This window comes from Protomyctophum parallelum (assembly GCF_964188405.1).
Source record: "Protomyctophum parallelum genome assembly, chromosome: 6".
In the NCBI taxonomy this organism is placed as follows: Eukaryota; Metazoa; Chordata; class Actinopteri; order Myctophiformes; family Myctophidae; genus Protomyctophum; species Protomyctophum parallelum.
The window spans coordinates 14,501,878-14,519,503 of NC_139701.1; the positions used below are offsets into that span (position 1 = coordinate 14,501,878).

At 40.9% G+C, this 17,626-nt stretch overlaps 1 protein-coding gene across 1 annotated transcript; it reads left to right on the forward strand.

Moving 5' to 3' along the window:
* Positions 1–10,104: 10,104 nt before the first annotated feature.
* LOC310859687 (thimet oligopeptidase-like) lies at positions 10,105–12,162 on the forward strand (the record flags this gene model as incomplete). The annotated part of the gene is made up of 1 exon (XM_083766373.1): positions 10,105–12,162. The coding sequence occupies one exon, from the start codon at positions 10,105–10,107 to the stop codon at positions 12,160–12,162; it is 2,058 nt and encodes a 685-aa protein (XP_083622499.1).
* Positions 12,163–17,626: the final 5,464 nt, after the last annotated feature.

Below are 17,626 nucleotides of genomic sequence, written 5' to 3' on the forward strand. Positions count from 1 at the left end.
CTTTGTCTGGAATTTTTCACATCTGCTCTTTATAGCGCCACCAGGAGGCCGACATATGTAAAACACATTTTCTATTATTACTCCTTCAGATTTTATCCAAGTTTCACGCAAATCGGTACACATGATCTCCATAGTCATGTGATCAAGACAGGTTTGTTTGATTTCTCATATTCCATCCTGATTGGCCACGATTGGCTCCTACAGTTTTCAGGAGTAGCCCGCTTTGTACAAATCGCCACAACTCCTCAACGCAGCGTCCCATTGCGATGAAACTGTGCACGCATATTCCCACTAGGCTGAGGAAGAATCCTGGTGGAGACCTGTGCCCAGAAGGGCACTTTTTCTAGTTGACGAGCTGAATCTTGCTCAACTGATGTCAACCGCCACAGTGTCCAGTTAAACACAAATTACGTCCGTTCAAAGAGATGTATTCCACTTCACATGTAGGCCTATTCACCACATTTTCTGTGTTACACGTGTGTGGTTCTTAAATGTCAAAGAAAAAAATGTTCACAAATCTGCAATATATAATTATACTAAATATTTAATTGTTCAATTTGAGCTTTAAAAAAAAAGTTATATGTAATAGTAGGCCTAATATTAATATAGTAGCCTACTCTTGCTCAGACAGTAATATGTAATACAATATATTACTTTAAAAGTAAGGTAATAAGTATAAGAAATATATTCCAAATAATAGTAATATACCCAACACTGCCTATAGGGCTAGCCCCCCGACTAGGCCAAGTAAAAGTCATGCATTCAACAATTTACTTTCATTACAAAGCCTACAAACGTATTTGCATTAATAGGCCTACTTAAAGTAGGCCTACCAGTTCAGTAAATAGCTAGGCTATTCATTATGCAGAATAGGCCTACAGTAGGCTAATGTCTCATGATTTAACAAGCTTTCAAAATGTGTCAATCTTAAAATAAAAAAGTAAATTCATCTTTACAGTCGTATAGTGCAATCAAGCCGGATCTGTCATGTACCGTATGCCAGCGGCCAGCCATTAATTGAAAACACCTGGTGAACATCCTGGTGAAGACCTGTCCCCAGAGGGGCACTTTTTCTAGTTGTATTGTAGATTAGTCATGAGTGTGAAATTGAATGAACAAATTAATAGTTTAAGATGTGTTACATTTCAGAGATCATGACCATGGCCGTATGTATCTTTCTATTAATTTTCTGTATGGATAGTTCTCTTTAACTGAAAAGAATATTGGTCCGCCCCTGCACTATTCATCATCTCTGCCCGGAAGACAAGGGGAAGGGTCTTGTAGGGACGGGAAGACTTGAGTGTGGATGCAAAACAGCTCACTTGGGAGAGTTCCAAGTCAGTGAACCCACAAAAAAGATATTATTAAAGAAGACAGAAAACAGAATCAATATAAAAGCGTGAGCATTGAATATTTTCTTTTCTGCATAACGTCCTTGCAAATGTCTCACATTATGAGCCCAATAAACCTACATATACTACTGGGGAGAGCAGAACTGAAAGGATCTGTATTGGTTAACAGTTAATGCAGTTGCAAACCTTTTCACCTCTGTAGATAGGTGTTCATCTAGAAAATGAAGGCACTTGAACTGTCAACAAGTGACTGTCATTGTCTATTGAGTCTTTTATTCGGTATGTTATTCAGTCTTATTTACAATTTCATCTCCTCCACTTATCTCTGTCAGTCATCTGATGTATAACTCTCCCTAAAATTTGATTTCTCCCTTCAAGGGATTGAGGAGAATAACAAAATAGCATTGGTTTTGTCCATACTCTCGGATAAGATACCCAACACAGTTCTGTTGTACACACACACGCCCAAGTAATGTGAAAATTACTGTAAGGAGCTTCTTCCATTTTTGGGGGCAGAGAGGGAAGTCAATTACAGCAATCAGTGACAGTAAACCCACTCATGACTCATGGCAACATGACACAGCGGTCATTTTTAACACCAACACCCCCAAATTACAGGAATGCTCAATTTCCACAAGGTAATAGGAAGATGGAACACTTCTTACAGATGCACTCACTATGAAGGACAGAGCTCGAACTATCTGACTGGTATCGTGCGTGTATGTAACCAAAATCCCAACCAAAGTCCCAAAATGCTTTAGGCTTGTCATTATAGGCTTTTAGAAGCACAGTGGGTTTGAGAGAGTGGAATGGCCAGATAGAAAACAGTGAGAATCCTAATGATTTACTGGTAGATCAGCCCAGCAGAATCCCAGATGGAATGTAAAACAGCTGGGATTCATTTTGATGCCACGCACCTTATTTGGCTGGTTTTGAATGTCACAGCAAGTAGACAAAAGTTTTACTATTATATTGTCTAAATACAAATAAATATATTAGGACATGTTAAGTATAGCCTAACAGTGGCTGGCAAATCAGCAAAAAACAGGTGCCCTTTGACATCCCAATGTGGTTTCAATCCTATTATTGATTAATCACTCAAAATAGGTCTAGAATCTAGACCTAGATGATCCTGTCATGGAACTATCACCCCTTTCCTTAGTAGACATGAGTCCGACATCCTACCCAAAACCGGACACAGGAAGCCACGGGTGAGTTGTAACAACGGTGTTGTCGAACTAATGCCTGTCGGACTGTTAGTATGTCTAACCAACGTATGCACCCCGCTTAGCTGCTCACAGACAGACACTGCATGGATGGACGGTCGGGAAGACGGGCAGTGTTGAAAACAGGTCTTAGACAACAAACAAACAACAAACAATGGAGAAAGAAAGCATTTTATAGTCATTGGGGATGTAGACCAACACAAAATTGCAAAGTATACGTTTGAACAGGCAATTAAGAAGGCAAAAGCCAACTTTAGAGAAACCGAAATCAGTATGCGTTCACACGATCTGCCTGCAATTAAGAAAATGTAATTTAGGCTATAGTACACTCGGTTACAGTCTTTAAGAGACAAAGTAGTTCCAAATTATCAGTAATTTAGCTGGGGACCGGGGTCCTTGAGGGGCTGTAGAACCACTTTGAGAATCACTAGCCTGTATGTGTGACTGACACTATTGTTTCACTATATGATTTGGTAGCATGGCATTCACATTCCCAAACCCTAACCTAACCAACATTACAGGAAGCCATGGTGATCTGTAACCTGTGGCACGGGGGATTTGTAACCTGCAACACGTGTGATTTGTAACCCTCAGCACGGGTGATTTGTAACCTGCAGCATGGGTGATTTGCTGCGGGTGATCTGGGGGGGTCATATTTTGACAGCAGGAATTGCCTGTCATAATTTGACCCCCCAGTATTAGGATGTATTAGGATGTTGATATTCATTTATCAGCCAACACTCCCCACTCACAAGTAGTACCCCCCCCCCCCCCCCCCCAGAGAGTATCTTAGAGTATCTCTAAGCTGTTGACCCCTTGTTCCCTAACAAACAAAATGCACTGTGTAAAAACGACAGACCTGTACAATACATTGATATTTCATAGGCAAAGGAAGGCAAGTGCTATTTGTATAGCACATTTCAACAGTGAGCATTTTACACAAAACATTAAGCAAGGCACAGAACAAAATAAACACAAGGATATTTGAATATAAAACATAAAAACAAAACTACAGTGCAGAAGAATGATTAAAACAACCTCAATAGTCGCAGTAGATTTAAAAGAAGAGTTTTATCAAGCCTGCAGTTTTCGGAGAAGAGTTTTATCAAGCCTGCAGTTTTCTGGGAGTTTGTGGTGTGGTGATTTATGGTGCATAAAAAACCTGAATACTGCTTCTCCACATCATTTTTGTTTTCATCATAGGGACATGAAGCAGAGCTGTTCCAGTCTACCTCAGAGGTACATTAAAGTATATATAGCACAACATCAGAAATACTGTATATTTTGGCCCTAAACCATTCAATGCTTTACAAATCAATTAGTATTTTAAATAAATTATTTGACTGACAGGGAGCCACTATGAAGAACTGAAGTGATACTTACTAAGTATCAATTCTGTATTGTGGAAATGTAAAAGTCCGGAATTTGAAATGTACAAAAAAAAGTACAAAAGTATTTGTATCAAAAAAATGTACCAAAAGTAAACTATTGTGCAGAATGTCCCATTTCACAAGTTCAAAATGCATACCAAAATATTTTGAAAATAGCTGATCTACAAGTTTGAGTTTGTAGATCCTATTTTCAAATAGGCTGGTTAGTGTGTTTTGTTATAATAATCAAAATCTACAAAGCAACTATAGTAACTCAAGTCTTCACATAATTGCCCAGGTGGAGCCTGCAGGACCATCGCGGTCAATAATCCACCACTCCGGAATGAAGTGAAGTGCCTGGTGCTGGGAGTAAGGTCCTGGACCTGGTGAGAGCAGGAGTGGACCTGGTGAGACGTAGGAGGGGCCCGGACAGGAGTCAACCCACAGAGCCTATAGTCCTTCTACAGGCCAGATTGATCTATACCTCGCAGTCCCGGTAGAGTAGTTCTGGAGCAGCTCTGCTGCGGGTCGTGTCTGATGGGTATTTTTCTACCATAATACTTTAAAGGACTGTATTCAAATAAAGACTATGATAAATAAGGAAAAGCTTCGATAACAGATAGCTTTGGAGCTAGAGAGAGCTCCGGAACACCGGAACAGAATAAATACTTTTACTTTAGTAATCTAAGTACCATTACCTACTCGGTAGCACTTTACAATAATGACCCGTTATAAAGAATTTATAAACGTTTATAAACAGTTTGTAGACTATTAACAAATCATTAACAACCTGTTTGTTGACATTCGTAAATGAATACTAAAACCGTTATAATTATGGTTACAAATCATTTATAAGGTATTAGTAAGTAGTAAACTATTCATTAATAAGCCATTTATATACATCTGTAAATGATTATTAAAATCATTTGTAATGACCCCATTATAAAGCATTTATAAACGTTTATAAGCAGTTTGTAGACTATTAACAAATCATTAACAACCTTTGTATTATTACATTACTAAAACCTTTATAACAAATATACAAATCATTTATAAGGTATTAATTAGTAAGTAGTAAAACTATTCATGAATAAGCCATGTATAATACATCTGTAAATTATTATTAAATCATTTGTAACTGATGTTATATAATATATACAAGCTATTTGTATATTTGGGAAATGTGTGTGTTCATGTTTAACATATACTTTGTAAAACATTCCTAAAATATCTATAAATCCTTAGTACATGTTATTAAGTGCCCTATAGTAAAGTGACGACAGTTCATTATTTACAACTGTCTGTTAATGTGTTTGTTCATGTTTAACGTATGCTTTGTAAAACATTCCTAAAATATCTATAAATCCTTAGTAGGCCTACATGTTATTAAGTGCCCTATAGTAAAGTGACGACAGTTCATCATTTACAACTGTCTGTTAATGTGTTTGTTCACATTTAATTTTATGTTGAAGATGTGTTGCATTGTGGGTAATCCTCAGTACAGAGGAACTCCATACTGAGGGTAAGATGGTCTCCTGTTTGCTCAGGCACAAACAAATTAATTACAAACATCTAAGCTTCATATAAGTGGCCAGATATGCACTCATGTTTACATAGTGTTATTCAGTAACATTCGTTTTTGTATGACATGGTATCATATGACATTGTTTATTTAATTGTTTGAAAAACGGATAGCATGTTAGCTGTGTAGCCTGTGTTACATGATAATTCACTGACATGGAGTATGTTGTGTCATACTCCATGTCAGTGAATTCTCATGTAACACAGGCTACACAGCACAGCTAACAGCTAGCTAACATGCTAACCGTTTTTCAAACCATTAAATAAACAATGTCTTTATGATACCATGTCATACAAAAACGAATGTTACTGAATAACACTATGTAAAGCTGTAAAGCTTCATATACTGTAAGTGGCCAGTGCATATTTGGCCACTTATATGAAGCTTAGATGTTTGTAATTAATTTGTTTGTGCCTGAGCAAACAGGAGACCATCTTACCATCAGTATGGAGTTCCTCTGTACTGAGGATTACCCACAATGCAACACAACATCTTCAACATAAAATGATGTAGGGTTAAACGTGAACAAACACATTAACAGACAGTTGTAAATGATGAACTGTCGTCACTTTACTATAGGGCACTTAATAACATGTACTAAGGATTTATAGATATTTTAGGAATGTTTTACAAATCATATGTTAAAAATGAACAAACACATTAACAGACAGTTGTAAATGATGAACTGTCGTCACTTTACTATAGGGCACTTAATAACATGTACTAAGGATTTATAGATATTTTAGGAATGTTTTACAAAGCATATGTTAAACATGAACAAACACATTAACAGACAGTTGTAAATGATGAACTGTCGTCACTTTACTATAGGGCACTTAATAACATGTACTAAGGATTTATAGATATTTTAGGAATGTTTTACAAAGTATATGTTAAACATGAACAAACACATTTCCCTAATATACAAATAGCTTGTATTATATAACATCAGTTACAAATTATTTAATAATCATTTACAGATGTATTATACATGGCTTATTAATGAATAGTTTTACTACTTACTAATACCTTATAAATGATTTGTAAATTAGTTTAAAAGGTTTTAGTAATCATTTACAAATGTAAACAAACAGGTTGTTAATGATTTGTTAATAGCTCTGCTGTCGAAGCTATTTATAGTAACTATTTGAATACAGTCCTTGGTCCTTGTTTTTATAGTCTTTAAAGTATATGGTGGAAAAATACCCATCAGATAGTCCGGACCTGCAATATCAGTTAGTGGAACCGGGCGACAGGGCATAACGTCATTGAGTGCAGTTTACCAGTCTGTTAGAGCGAATGCTAACTTCAAGGGCAAAAACACAGAGGCTGGGTGTTATGGCCAACGGAAACAAAACTATTCTTATCTAACAACGCTGGCTAGGGGAGAAGTTTTACTATCTAAACTCAGAACCATACTATTTTAAAGTCAGTGGGACAGCCTGACATCAAATGTCAGTCACAGGGCATTATTATAATCCATGATTCTGCAAGACCATAGGGGACACCGGGTCATAGTTCACATGAAAACCGTCATCCACCAAAATCACAGATCTACAAAAGAAAAATACCTAACAGTGTCTCACCACGCCTCTCAGCCATTATAAAATACACGGTAACCTGAGACCTCTTGTGGCTTATTGCTTTATTATATTGTTCTATTATCTGGCAGAAACCTAATATGTCCATATTTCACCTTTTAGTGTTTTTCTTAATTAAATGTATGCCCTAATTTTATACTTTATATCTCTGCTGTCGGGAGGAAATGTAAATTTTTCAGGAAATGAAAAATATAACATTTTCAGGAAATTAAGAAAACCTTATATTTTTAAAACGAAGCAATACAGCCTTATCAAAGTTGGTGTTGTCACTTTATATATTGTCAATTACTTCCATGAGAGGGGGAGAGGTGGTGTTAAGAGGTTTTGTCCAAAGCACTTTTTACTACTTTCTATTGGTTCAATATTTTCGAAACAACACACAACACAAAAACCTCAGAAATGGAGTTATGAGGTTTCCTCCCGACAGCAACTTTGCATCACAATGTGTTGTGAGCTTGTACATCTGCAATTTTCCCTATTTGAAAAAGTATTAACTTATTTAATTTTTTATTATTTTTAACTTTTCGCCTATATTGGAGAAAAAAAAATAGAAATGTTGGGTAAAAGGGGTTTTAGAACTTTGAGCTTGTGATTAAAGAACTACATTAGATTAGAAGAACAGGAACATGTATTATCTTTATTTTTTTCCCTTTCGATTTTGGACATTTGACACATCTCTTGGAGCAGTGAGCCGCAGCCAAGGAGTGGTGAGCTGCAGCCGTGCCGCGCTCTGGAATCATTTGATTAGTAGATTTGACTCCCAAATACAACCCTTTGATGCTGAGTGTCAAGCAGGGAGGCATTTGGTCCCATTTTTACAGTCTTTGGCATGACCCCGCCGGGGATCGAACCCCGACCTCCCAGTTTCAGGGCGGACACTCTAACCACAAGGCCACTGTCTGGAGGTTACTCAGAATAACTCGGCCAAGCAGACAGTGGATCAGGATCAGAAGGACAGAACATGTTATATTTAGCTGACCAGCGAGACAACTGTATTATTCCATTCATGCCATTTGTTCCCTGGCCTTGAAGGGGCCACAGGTGGTCCCACAAAGGCAGATGTCTGCTGTATATGCTATCCAGTGGGCACAATTATACATCTCTGCTGTTGGGGAGAAACCACATAACTCCACAATGTTCTGGAAATTAAAAATATACATTTATCAAGAAATGAAAAAAAAACATATTTTGAAAACAAAGCAATACTGCCTCATCAATGTTGGTGTTGTGACAGTTACTTCCATGAGAGGGGGGAGGTGGGGGAGAGGTGGTGGAGTTAGTTGCTTTAGTTTAGCAGACATTTTGAGGGTCCAATGGAGTTAAGAGGTTTCATCCGAAGCGCTTTTTACTGCTTTTCATTGGTTCAAAAACCTCAAAATTTGAGTTAGATGGTTTCCTCCCAACAGCAATGAAAATCATATTTTTACCAGTTGGTTTCTTTTGGAAGATATGTTTCCTTAGCCGTTAATGTTCAGTCGCAGTTGTAGTCTTCCACACAGAACTTTCACTGAATGTTCGGCCCCAGAATAGGGATGCTATTGTTCATCATGTGGTTAAAGTTAAATGGAACTGTTCCAGTGCTCTTATACCAACCGTATCTACTGTTTCAGACATGCTGGCACAGCTGGCTCGGTGAGCAGTGCACATCTGTGTTGGGTGAAATGTTTGGTCGACTGTCTTTTGTTTGTTATGTTCTTGTTCACACTGTCTACTGGGTGGTCTATTCATTTTCCACAGAGCTGGGACAGTTGGTAAGTGTAATTGGCTGGCACATGCTGCTACCTTATTTAAGCGCGCGCTCTCTCTCTCTCTCTCTCTCTCTCTCTCTCTCTCTCTCTCTCTCCTCTCTCTCTCTCTCTCTCTCTCTCTCTCTCTCTCTCTCTCTCTCTCTCTCTCTCTCTCTCTCTCTCTCTCTCTCTCTCTCTCTCTCTCTCTCTCTCTCTCTCTCTCTCTCTCTCTCTCTCTCTCTCTCTCTCTCTCTCTCTCTCTCTCTCTCTCTCTCTCATATCTAATATGTGGCCAATGCATCTTTGTCCCCACAAAAAAGGTTAAAAAGCATTAAGACACGTTTCTGAACTTTCAAAATATGGATGTCCTGTCCTCCGCTGCACTGCCAAAAGATGGAAATGATCGGTTTTGGAGAAGGTAGGTCAGGTATGATGTAAGTTGGGACAATGCAATTTTGGAAATGTATGCCCCACCCAGTTATGTAATATCCGATGTACCTGGTAAATTGATGTGGAGAAGAACATGAGAGAGGATGTCTACCAGTCCCAGAGGATTGTAGCTCTGGAGAAGACAGTGGATGCACACAGACTGACTAGACTATTATGCTCATTACATATTCACACAGATCAGCTAGAACCTCAGTTAAACTGGCCTATGGCAACCTATGGTAGTACAGTAGTTGCAAATACGGCAACCATGATTTGCAGTATCAGCAACTCAAATTGTCATGGAATTGAATGTAATACAGACACATGCATTTAACCTACAGTAAGACATAAATAGCAATACCACCATCACTACCTTTGGGATCTGCTCTAATAACCATGACCTCACATTGTTATGTATTCTACACCATAACAACCATAAGCCGGATTTTAAACAAATCAAAGTTAAATAGGAGAACACAAATAGAACATACATCACGACAACCAACGTCATATATAGGCTACATCACAACCACGTCATAGGACAATAATAAAAGGAATAGGAAGACTGCAGATACGGCTGTTTCAAATTATATAGAGTATTGCATATTGTCTCTCTACCAATGGTCATATCAACATCATAATATTCTGCTCAAAGCAGCACTGTACTAAAAGAAGCTCTTCACTAAAATAATAGGAGAGGAATCAAGATAGGGCTATCAGAAAAAGAACCCTGAAACGTCTACAATATCACCTGTGCATTGTAAGCCCATTGATCAAAACTCTCAGAGCTAAATAAAAAAAATAGCTTTTCATTAAAATGGAATCGTTAGGAGAAGTGGTTTTCGGTAGCCCTACTCGTGTTTGCAGTGAGAACCGCTTACACTGGGATATGAGCCCTGAACAGATCCAGCAGGTGTGTGATGAGATCATCGCCAGGACCAAGACAGTGTACGATGCTGTTGGTTCCCTGGACCTGGACAGTGTGACCTTTGACAACACCCTGAAGACTCTGGCTGACATGGAGGTGGAGTACACTGTCCAGAGGAACACCTTGGACTTCCCCCAGCACGTGTCTTCCAGTAAGGAGGTGAGGACCGCCAGCACAGATGCAGATAAGAAGCTGTCTGAATTTGACGTGGAGAAGAGCATGAGAGAGGATGTCTACCAGAGGATTGTATCTCTGGAGAAGACGGTGGATGCAGACAGTCTGACTACAGAGGCTAAGAGATACATGGAGAGACTGGTGAAACTGGGCAGAAGGAATGGACTGCATCTCCCCAAAGAGAATCAAGACAAGATAAAGCTTATTAATAAAAAGTTAAGTAATCTATGTATTGACTTCAACAAACACCTGAATGAAGACACCACCAGTTTGACCTTCAGCAGAGATGAACTGGGTGGTCTTCCTGAGGACTTCCTGAGTTCCCTGGAGGCAGATGGAGACAAGCTGAAGGTCACTTTGAAGTATCCCCACTATTTCCCCACCATGAAGAAATGCTTTGTCCCTGAAACACGCAGAAAACTGGAAAAAGCTTTTAACTCGCGCTGTAAAGATGATAACTCTGCCATCTTGAAGGAGTTGGTGGAGCTACGTGCTCAGAGGTGCGCTCTGCTGGGATTCAACAATCACGCTGACTTTGTCCTGGAGATGAACATGGCAAATTCTGGAAAGAATGTCTCCATCTTTCTGGAGGAGTTGGCCCGTAAGCTGAAACCACTGGGAGACGAGGAGAGAGCAATCCTCCTAAAACTGAAGAAGAAGGAGTGTCAGAAGAGAGGGCTGCCATTCAATGGAGACCTGTTTGCATGGGACACTCAATACTTTATGAACCAGGTGGAAGAGACCCACTATGCGGTGGATCACAATAAGTTGAAGGAGTATTTCCCCATGGAGGTTGTGACCCAGGGTCTGCTGGACATCTACCAGGACCTGCTGGGTCTGTCGTTCAGCCTGGTGGATAGCGCCCCTGTGTGGCATCCTGATGTCACACTGTACAGCGTCACTGACCGCTCCTCTGGACAAACAGTTGGACAGTTCTACCTCGACCTGTTCCCCAGAGAGGGGAAGTATGGCCATGCAGCTTGCTTTGGCCTGCAGCCTGGCTGTCTGCTGTCTGATGGGAGCAGACTGATGTCTGTTGCCGCCATGGTAGCCAACTTCAGCAAGCCCACAGCCAACGCTCCCTCCCTCCTGCAGCACGATGAGGTGGCGACGTACTTCCACGAGTTTGGCCATGTCATGCACCAGCTCTGTGCTCAGACCGACTATGCCATGTTCAGTGGAACCAACGTGGAGACAGACTTTGTGGAGGCTCCGTCCCAGATGCTGGAGAACTGGGTTTGGGAGAAGGAATCGCTGCAGAAAATGTCAAAACACTACAAGACAGGAGCTCCGATTCCTGTCGACCTGCTGGACAAACTCATCAAGTCTCGCCTCGCCAACACCAGTATGTTCAACCTGAGGCAGATAGTCCTGGCTAAAATGGACCAGTCTCTACACACTCGGACTGGTTTGGACCCGGCCGAGGAATATGACAGGCTCAGAAAGGAGCTCCTGGGAGTCCCTGCTTCTCAAGGGACCAACATGCCAGCTACCTTTGGCCACCTGGCAGGCGGCTACGATGCCCAGTACTATGGCTACCTGTGGAGCGAGGTGTTCTCCATGGACATGTTCTACACCCGATTCAAACAGGAAGGCATCATGAACCCTAAGGTGGGTTTGGCCTATAAGAACTGCATCCTGAAGCCCGGTGGTTCTGAGGACGGCTATGAGATGCTGAAGAACTTCCTGGGTCGTGAACCCAACCAGGAAGCGTTCCTCCTGAGCAAAGGACTAACGGTGGAGCTAGAGGCTTCAACGCCGTTCCCCTGTTGACCAATTTACCAATCAGGTCAGCAGGTTTGCACACGATCCCAGCGACCCACGACACTGAGACGGTTGGCAAGACTGGCACTTTCTAGAACTGATAAGCTTAAAAAATAAAAGAAAAATATCAGAATGATCCACGTCTAACTTTTTGCACTTGCACAGTACAACTCAAAGAGGAGAGATGTAACAAGGAGGGTTGAGGTTGGCCAATTACGCCAGTGAGCCTTATTGTAAGAGTTCACACAGCTAGCAGGGTAACCCCCCCACGTCTCGTACCCATCGTATAGCAGACGCTTCCATGCAATGTGCATGGTGTGCTGTGTGGGTAATTTGTGAATGTGATCTCGGCCCGACGTTACAACCTGCCTTTGAGGATAAAATTACATGTTTGTGAATACAAATGACAGTAAATTAAACTTCCATTATATGTTCCACTAAAGCGGCTGTTCGCAGCTCGTAATGTTTTGTGTTTCAATCCTCTTCATAGTATATGGCCTATACAAGTGCCTTTGAATTCTTCAAGTTCAGAGATTAAACAAAAGTGTTCAGTACCTCTTTCGGGCTATTTGCCAGAAGTTGTGATCTGGAAAGTAAATGAGTAAATTAACCTTTCATCATTTGAAAAGGGATTAAGGGGATTGTAAATGGTATATTTGGGAAAGTGAATGAGTAATGCGCTTTCCCTCAACAAGCAGTGTCCTTGAGCAAATCACTTTGCTCTCCCCGCATTTTGATAAGCTAGGGGGCATGGCCCCGCTTTTGATATCCCCCTAGTGTTTTTTACATTTTTATGTTTCTGCTCAGACTGAATTAAATTAATTTTATTTCGGGAAATATAGACTTTCTGATGTTTCATATTGTTTCATGTGTTTGATAATGGTCCTATGATACTTAAAATGTAAGACATTTCTTTCCGGGGGCCCACTGGCCTCGTGTGTTTGAGTCCCGTTCATGACGACCTTTGCTGAGCTTGTAGATCAGGTTTTTGTTGTACAAAGGGTGTGGTTATGACCCCCCCCCAAAAGAAAATCGGGACACTACACTCTACAACCACTGTTAAAGTGCCGTTGAGCAAAGCACTTATGCCATCCCCAACGCTGCCACTGGAGCTGCTCAGTGGCCAGCAGTACACATGTGTCTGGACTGCTCCCAGTTGTGAAAGTGTGTGTAACATGAAGTGGGGCAAGTGCTACAAGAGAATTTGACTTTGCCGACAGACGGCGTGTGCTGAGGATTTAAGACCTTCCCTGCAATCCCTATGGGTTTGATGTCCTTTCCAGATGGAGAGAGGTAACTGTAACACCCCAAATCTGAACCTACAGTAGGTCCCCTGGGTGGGAAACCAAACCAAATCTACCGCTCAGCCAAAGAGGGATTGCTCACTATAGATAATTAGGCTTGTTTTATGAGCTACAGACCGTTTCCTACCTGGCAGGCTGGCACCATGGTTTAACTTTCTCAATGGAAGATTAGAACACCTCCAACCACTGCAGATGTATTAGTTATATATTAACATAGGTCTATACTCTACCTCTACCATACAGATTGGTTAAACATATGTTTTGTTCGTAAGAATTATAGTCCAGGATTGCACGTTTAAAGTATGATAAAAGCAACATGCGCGCGCACACGCACACACACACACACACACACACACACACACACACACACACACACACACACACACACGTCACACACACACACAATTTCTTGCCAGAGATACCAACGCCTACAGCCCACACTCTGACACATCACCACGACCTCTCAGCCAGTTGAAGAGGCATGGCTTCTGAATCACACTCATTTGTCGGGTCAAAGGTTAGAATATGTTTTGGTTCAGAGTCACCGGGAGCAAATTCCTTCCTGTGTGTTCATGTGTCCATGCATATGTCTGTGTGCATGTTAATCCAGGGGGAGACACTATAACCATGGTTCAGGAGTTACAAGCCGACCTGTGAAACTCTGTCCTGACCGCTGACAGCTGCACCCCATGACTGACACAGCTCATGGGTGGCTACCCTGGCAGTATCGAGAACCATTCAAAGTAACATGACGGCCGCGTCCATTGAAGTACATGTTATCTTTTTCCCCTAATTTTTAGGCGAGTTGATTTTTCTCATGTTTAGAAAACTAACCAACCGCTGCTCTGTAGTAGACAGAACTTGCTGGATGGTCGGTCAGGGAGTCACATGGACCAATCAGAAGGCAGGCAATGTGTCCCTTATGACACTTGCTATGTCATGAAACCATGCAAGGCACTAACCTGCTCATCGGGAGCAATTACTGTAGGTGTTCAGTGTCTTGCTGACACTTCAACACCAACTCTGGGAGAGCTCGGAATCCAACTGGGAACCTTCTGATTGGTAGTGGCTCTACCTCCCGAGCCACTGCTGGCTCATAGTCTAACACGAATGTTAGAAGCGCTGACTATAGAAAGAGCCCCAAGGTGCCTTGGGAGAACCGGTTCTGTGAACCTGGCGTGACCTCTCCCGTAAGGTCATACCTGTGGTAAGCCGCTCAGGGGCGTCTGCCCGACAGGACACGACAGATTGTGTGTTGTTGTCGTAGTAAGAGGTTCAAGAGCACGCATGCCGTCAAACACATCGGCGGCGAGGAAACACCTGACAAAGGCGAAGATAATTATTTCTGTGCTGCGTTCTTCTGCCGGCAGCAGAACGCAATTTAAGAAACAAATTAAAAAGAAGCTCCTTGAGATGTGGGTGGACTCTCGGGTTTGTTCCCATGCAGCCGTCAAATGAGAGGCAGGTTCAAACAGAAGCAGAGCAGCCAATTACTGAAAGTGAAAGGCATAAATACAGTACACTAGTGCTGTACATAAGTCATACCGTAGGTACACTGACATTAAGTTTCAGCACCTGCAAAGGGCATAACTGATTTAATAAATTAAGCATTAAATAGCTTTGTAGTCTGATCATGCAATCATTGCTATACTGTAGCAGAGTGTCTGTTCAACAACAGGATATAAGATATCCAGGTGAAATTGGAAGTGATAAAACAAAAAAAAACAATTAGCAGACGTTAGAAGTGGAACACTAACACTATACATTGAAGTGGATAAATTATTTTTTTGGGGTTCTCTCTCCTGAGTGTATAAAATGTATTATGCTGACCTTAACGTGTATTTTCTACATACTAAATAGCTGATGAGATGCGGGGAGACTCTTGTTACTACAGAATATATTGGAATATAGTGCTTTAACCTTTTTGAGGGGTGCTAGCCCCTCCTAAACATTGGCTTGTGATCACCCCATAGCGATGATTTGATTGGCTGAGCAAAGTACATATTGAAGCAAAATGTGAGGAAAGAACAGTGAAGACGGAAAAGTGAGGACGCAAATTGTGATTGGCCGGAATGAGATGATAATCATGTATAATGATAAGAGCGACGGGTGTGTATTTTTTTTACAAAACATAGTGGGTTACAGGTGCAAAAAAGTGGGTGAAATGTGTTATAGGCACACATTTTGCATGCAGTGCTTCCTGTTATCAACCTGAATTGGCTTGGATGTTAGTGGATATGAATGTGTTTAAGATGATCCCCATCGTCATCATCATAGTTGCTGTTGAGTTGTGGTGCCTTTGAGCAAGACATGCTCTAAAGTACACCAGTAGAGTTGCTCAGTAGCTACAGGACACAATAATATTGTATAAAACTGTGCCTCAGGCAGCTTACATGAAAAACGCATCCATTTAAGCCCTATATACTTTGGGCTATATCTTGTGCTATCCCTTAACCCTTATCCCTAAACTTATTTGCCATTTTTTTACTATTTAAAAAAAACCTTTTAAAATAGTTCAAATAGCTGATCTACAAGCTCACAATGTCTCGATGTAGTTCTGCTAGTTGAACTATTTTAAAATGTTTTTCAAAATAGTAAAGCATGGCAAATATGTTTAGGGATAAGGGTGGCGCAAGATGGAGCCCTTTGTGTACAACAACAAAAATATCTGATCTACAAGCTCATAGAGCATCACATGGTGAATAAAGTGCTTACCATCAACAAGCAATAGTTGCTTCTTCTATAATGAACAAAAGCTAGATACTGATCAAGTTCCCAAAGCAAAACAACTTCCAGACAAACCCCATTAGCCCTGTAACCCTTATTGTTATGACTGGAGTCACATTAGTACAATGCCTGCTTAATTGGAACTCTCATAATGCAATGATGACACTGCTGTGATTCCAAAAGGACCTCGGAGTCGCGCTAAAGTCCATTAATCACGCTCCAACGTCCGTGGAATTAAACTGACCTGACCCTCTTATAAATTACTATTACGGGGCCAACGCAATTATACTGTATGAGCATTGGCAGGGGTTACAGCATGTGCCAATAATCTAATGAAGGTCCTTGGTGTTGTGATTGTATTTAGACTGAGACAATTCTAATGAGAACGCAAACAAATAAAGACACAGGAAGCGAAGTTAGAAGAAACTAATAGGAAAAACTGAACAATAACATGAAGAAAAATTGGTCTGTAATTTCCAGAAGATGCACGAGTTGAAGTTCAAATTAAAAATATTTTTTTTCTCTTCCTCTTGTCACACTAACTGCTGGAGAGATACTGTACACCCACATTAAGGTGTCATCTTTCATGTGTGGAAACAATTTTACCCTTCACATCTCCCGTTTTCATCATGTGTGACATGTACTGTACTTCACATACATACAGTACATGTCAACACCCATGTGCTAACTTCGCTGTAATTCCACAATGTGATTTGGTTGATGAGACAAGGGGCTGAAAGGTGACAACTGGCACTGAGGTGGCGGGGTGGTTTGGGGTTGGTGGTGGGGGGGGGGGGGGGGGGGAGTGTATATTTTGAAATATCTATATTTTTGAAATGTATAGAAAATAAAGAAAATGGGATATATGTACTCGCAAATCCATACAAATTGGTCAACGATTCAAAAATGGTTCCCGACCCTAGGAGTACACTTGGGTGTGAGTTTGAAGTAGCTATAGCTAGGCCTTGTATACACTAGGGCTGCTGTCATTCTAGAAGAGATCCACGATGGGATGACGACAAGATTATTCCTCCGATTAACACATCACGTCACATAATATGGTAAGAAGGTGCAGGGTGGGAAAATGGATTTTGATCATGACCTAATGGTTCATGACATATAGGCCAAGAGGTGAAATGGGCTGTTATAGCACCACCATGAGGCGGATTGACACACACACACACACACACACATACACACACACATTGGAACACAGGAATATTGTCCTGTATGCATTATATATATACATCTAAATCAGCGGTTCCCAAACCTTTTCGGCCATGCACCCCCTGTTACCTCCCGAACTAGCTGACGCACCCCCCCCCCCCCCCCCCCCACATGGAAATATAAATTGCATAAGCTATAGAGAAGTATTTCCTATTTATCCACATATATTAACCTGAATATGTCATATATATGCAGCATAATTATGCTATATTCTG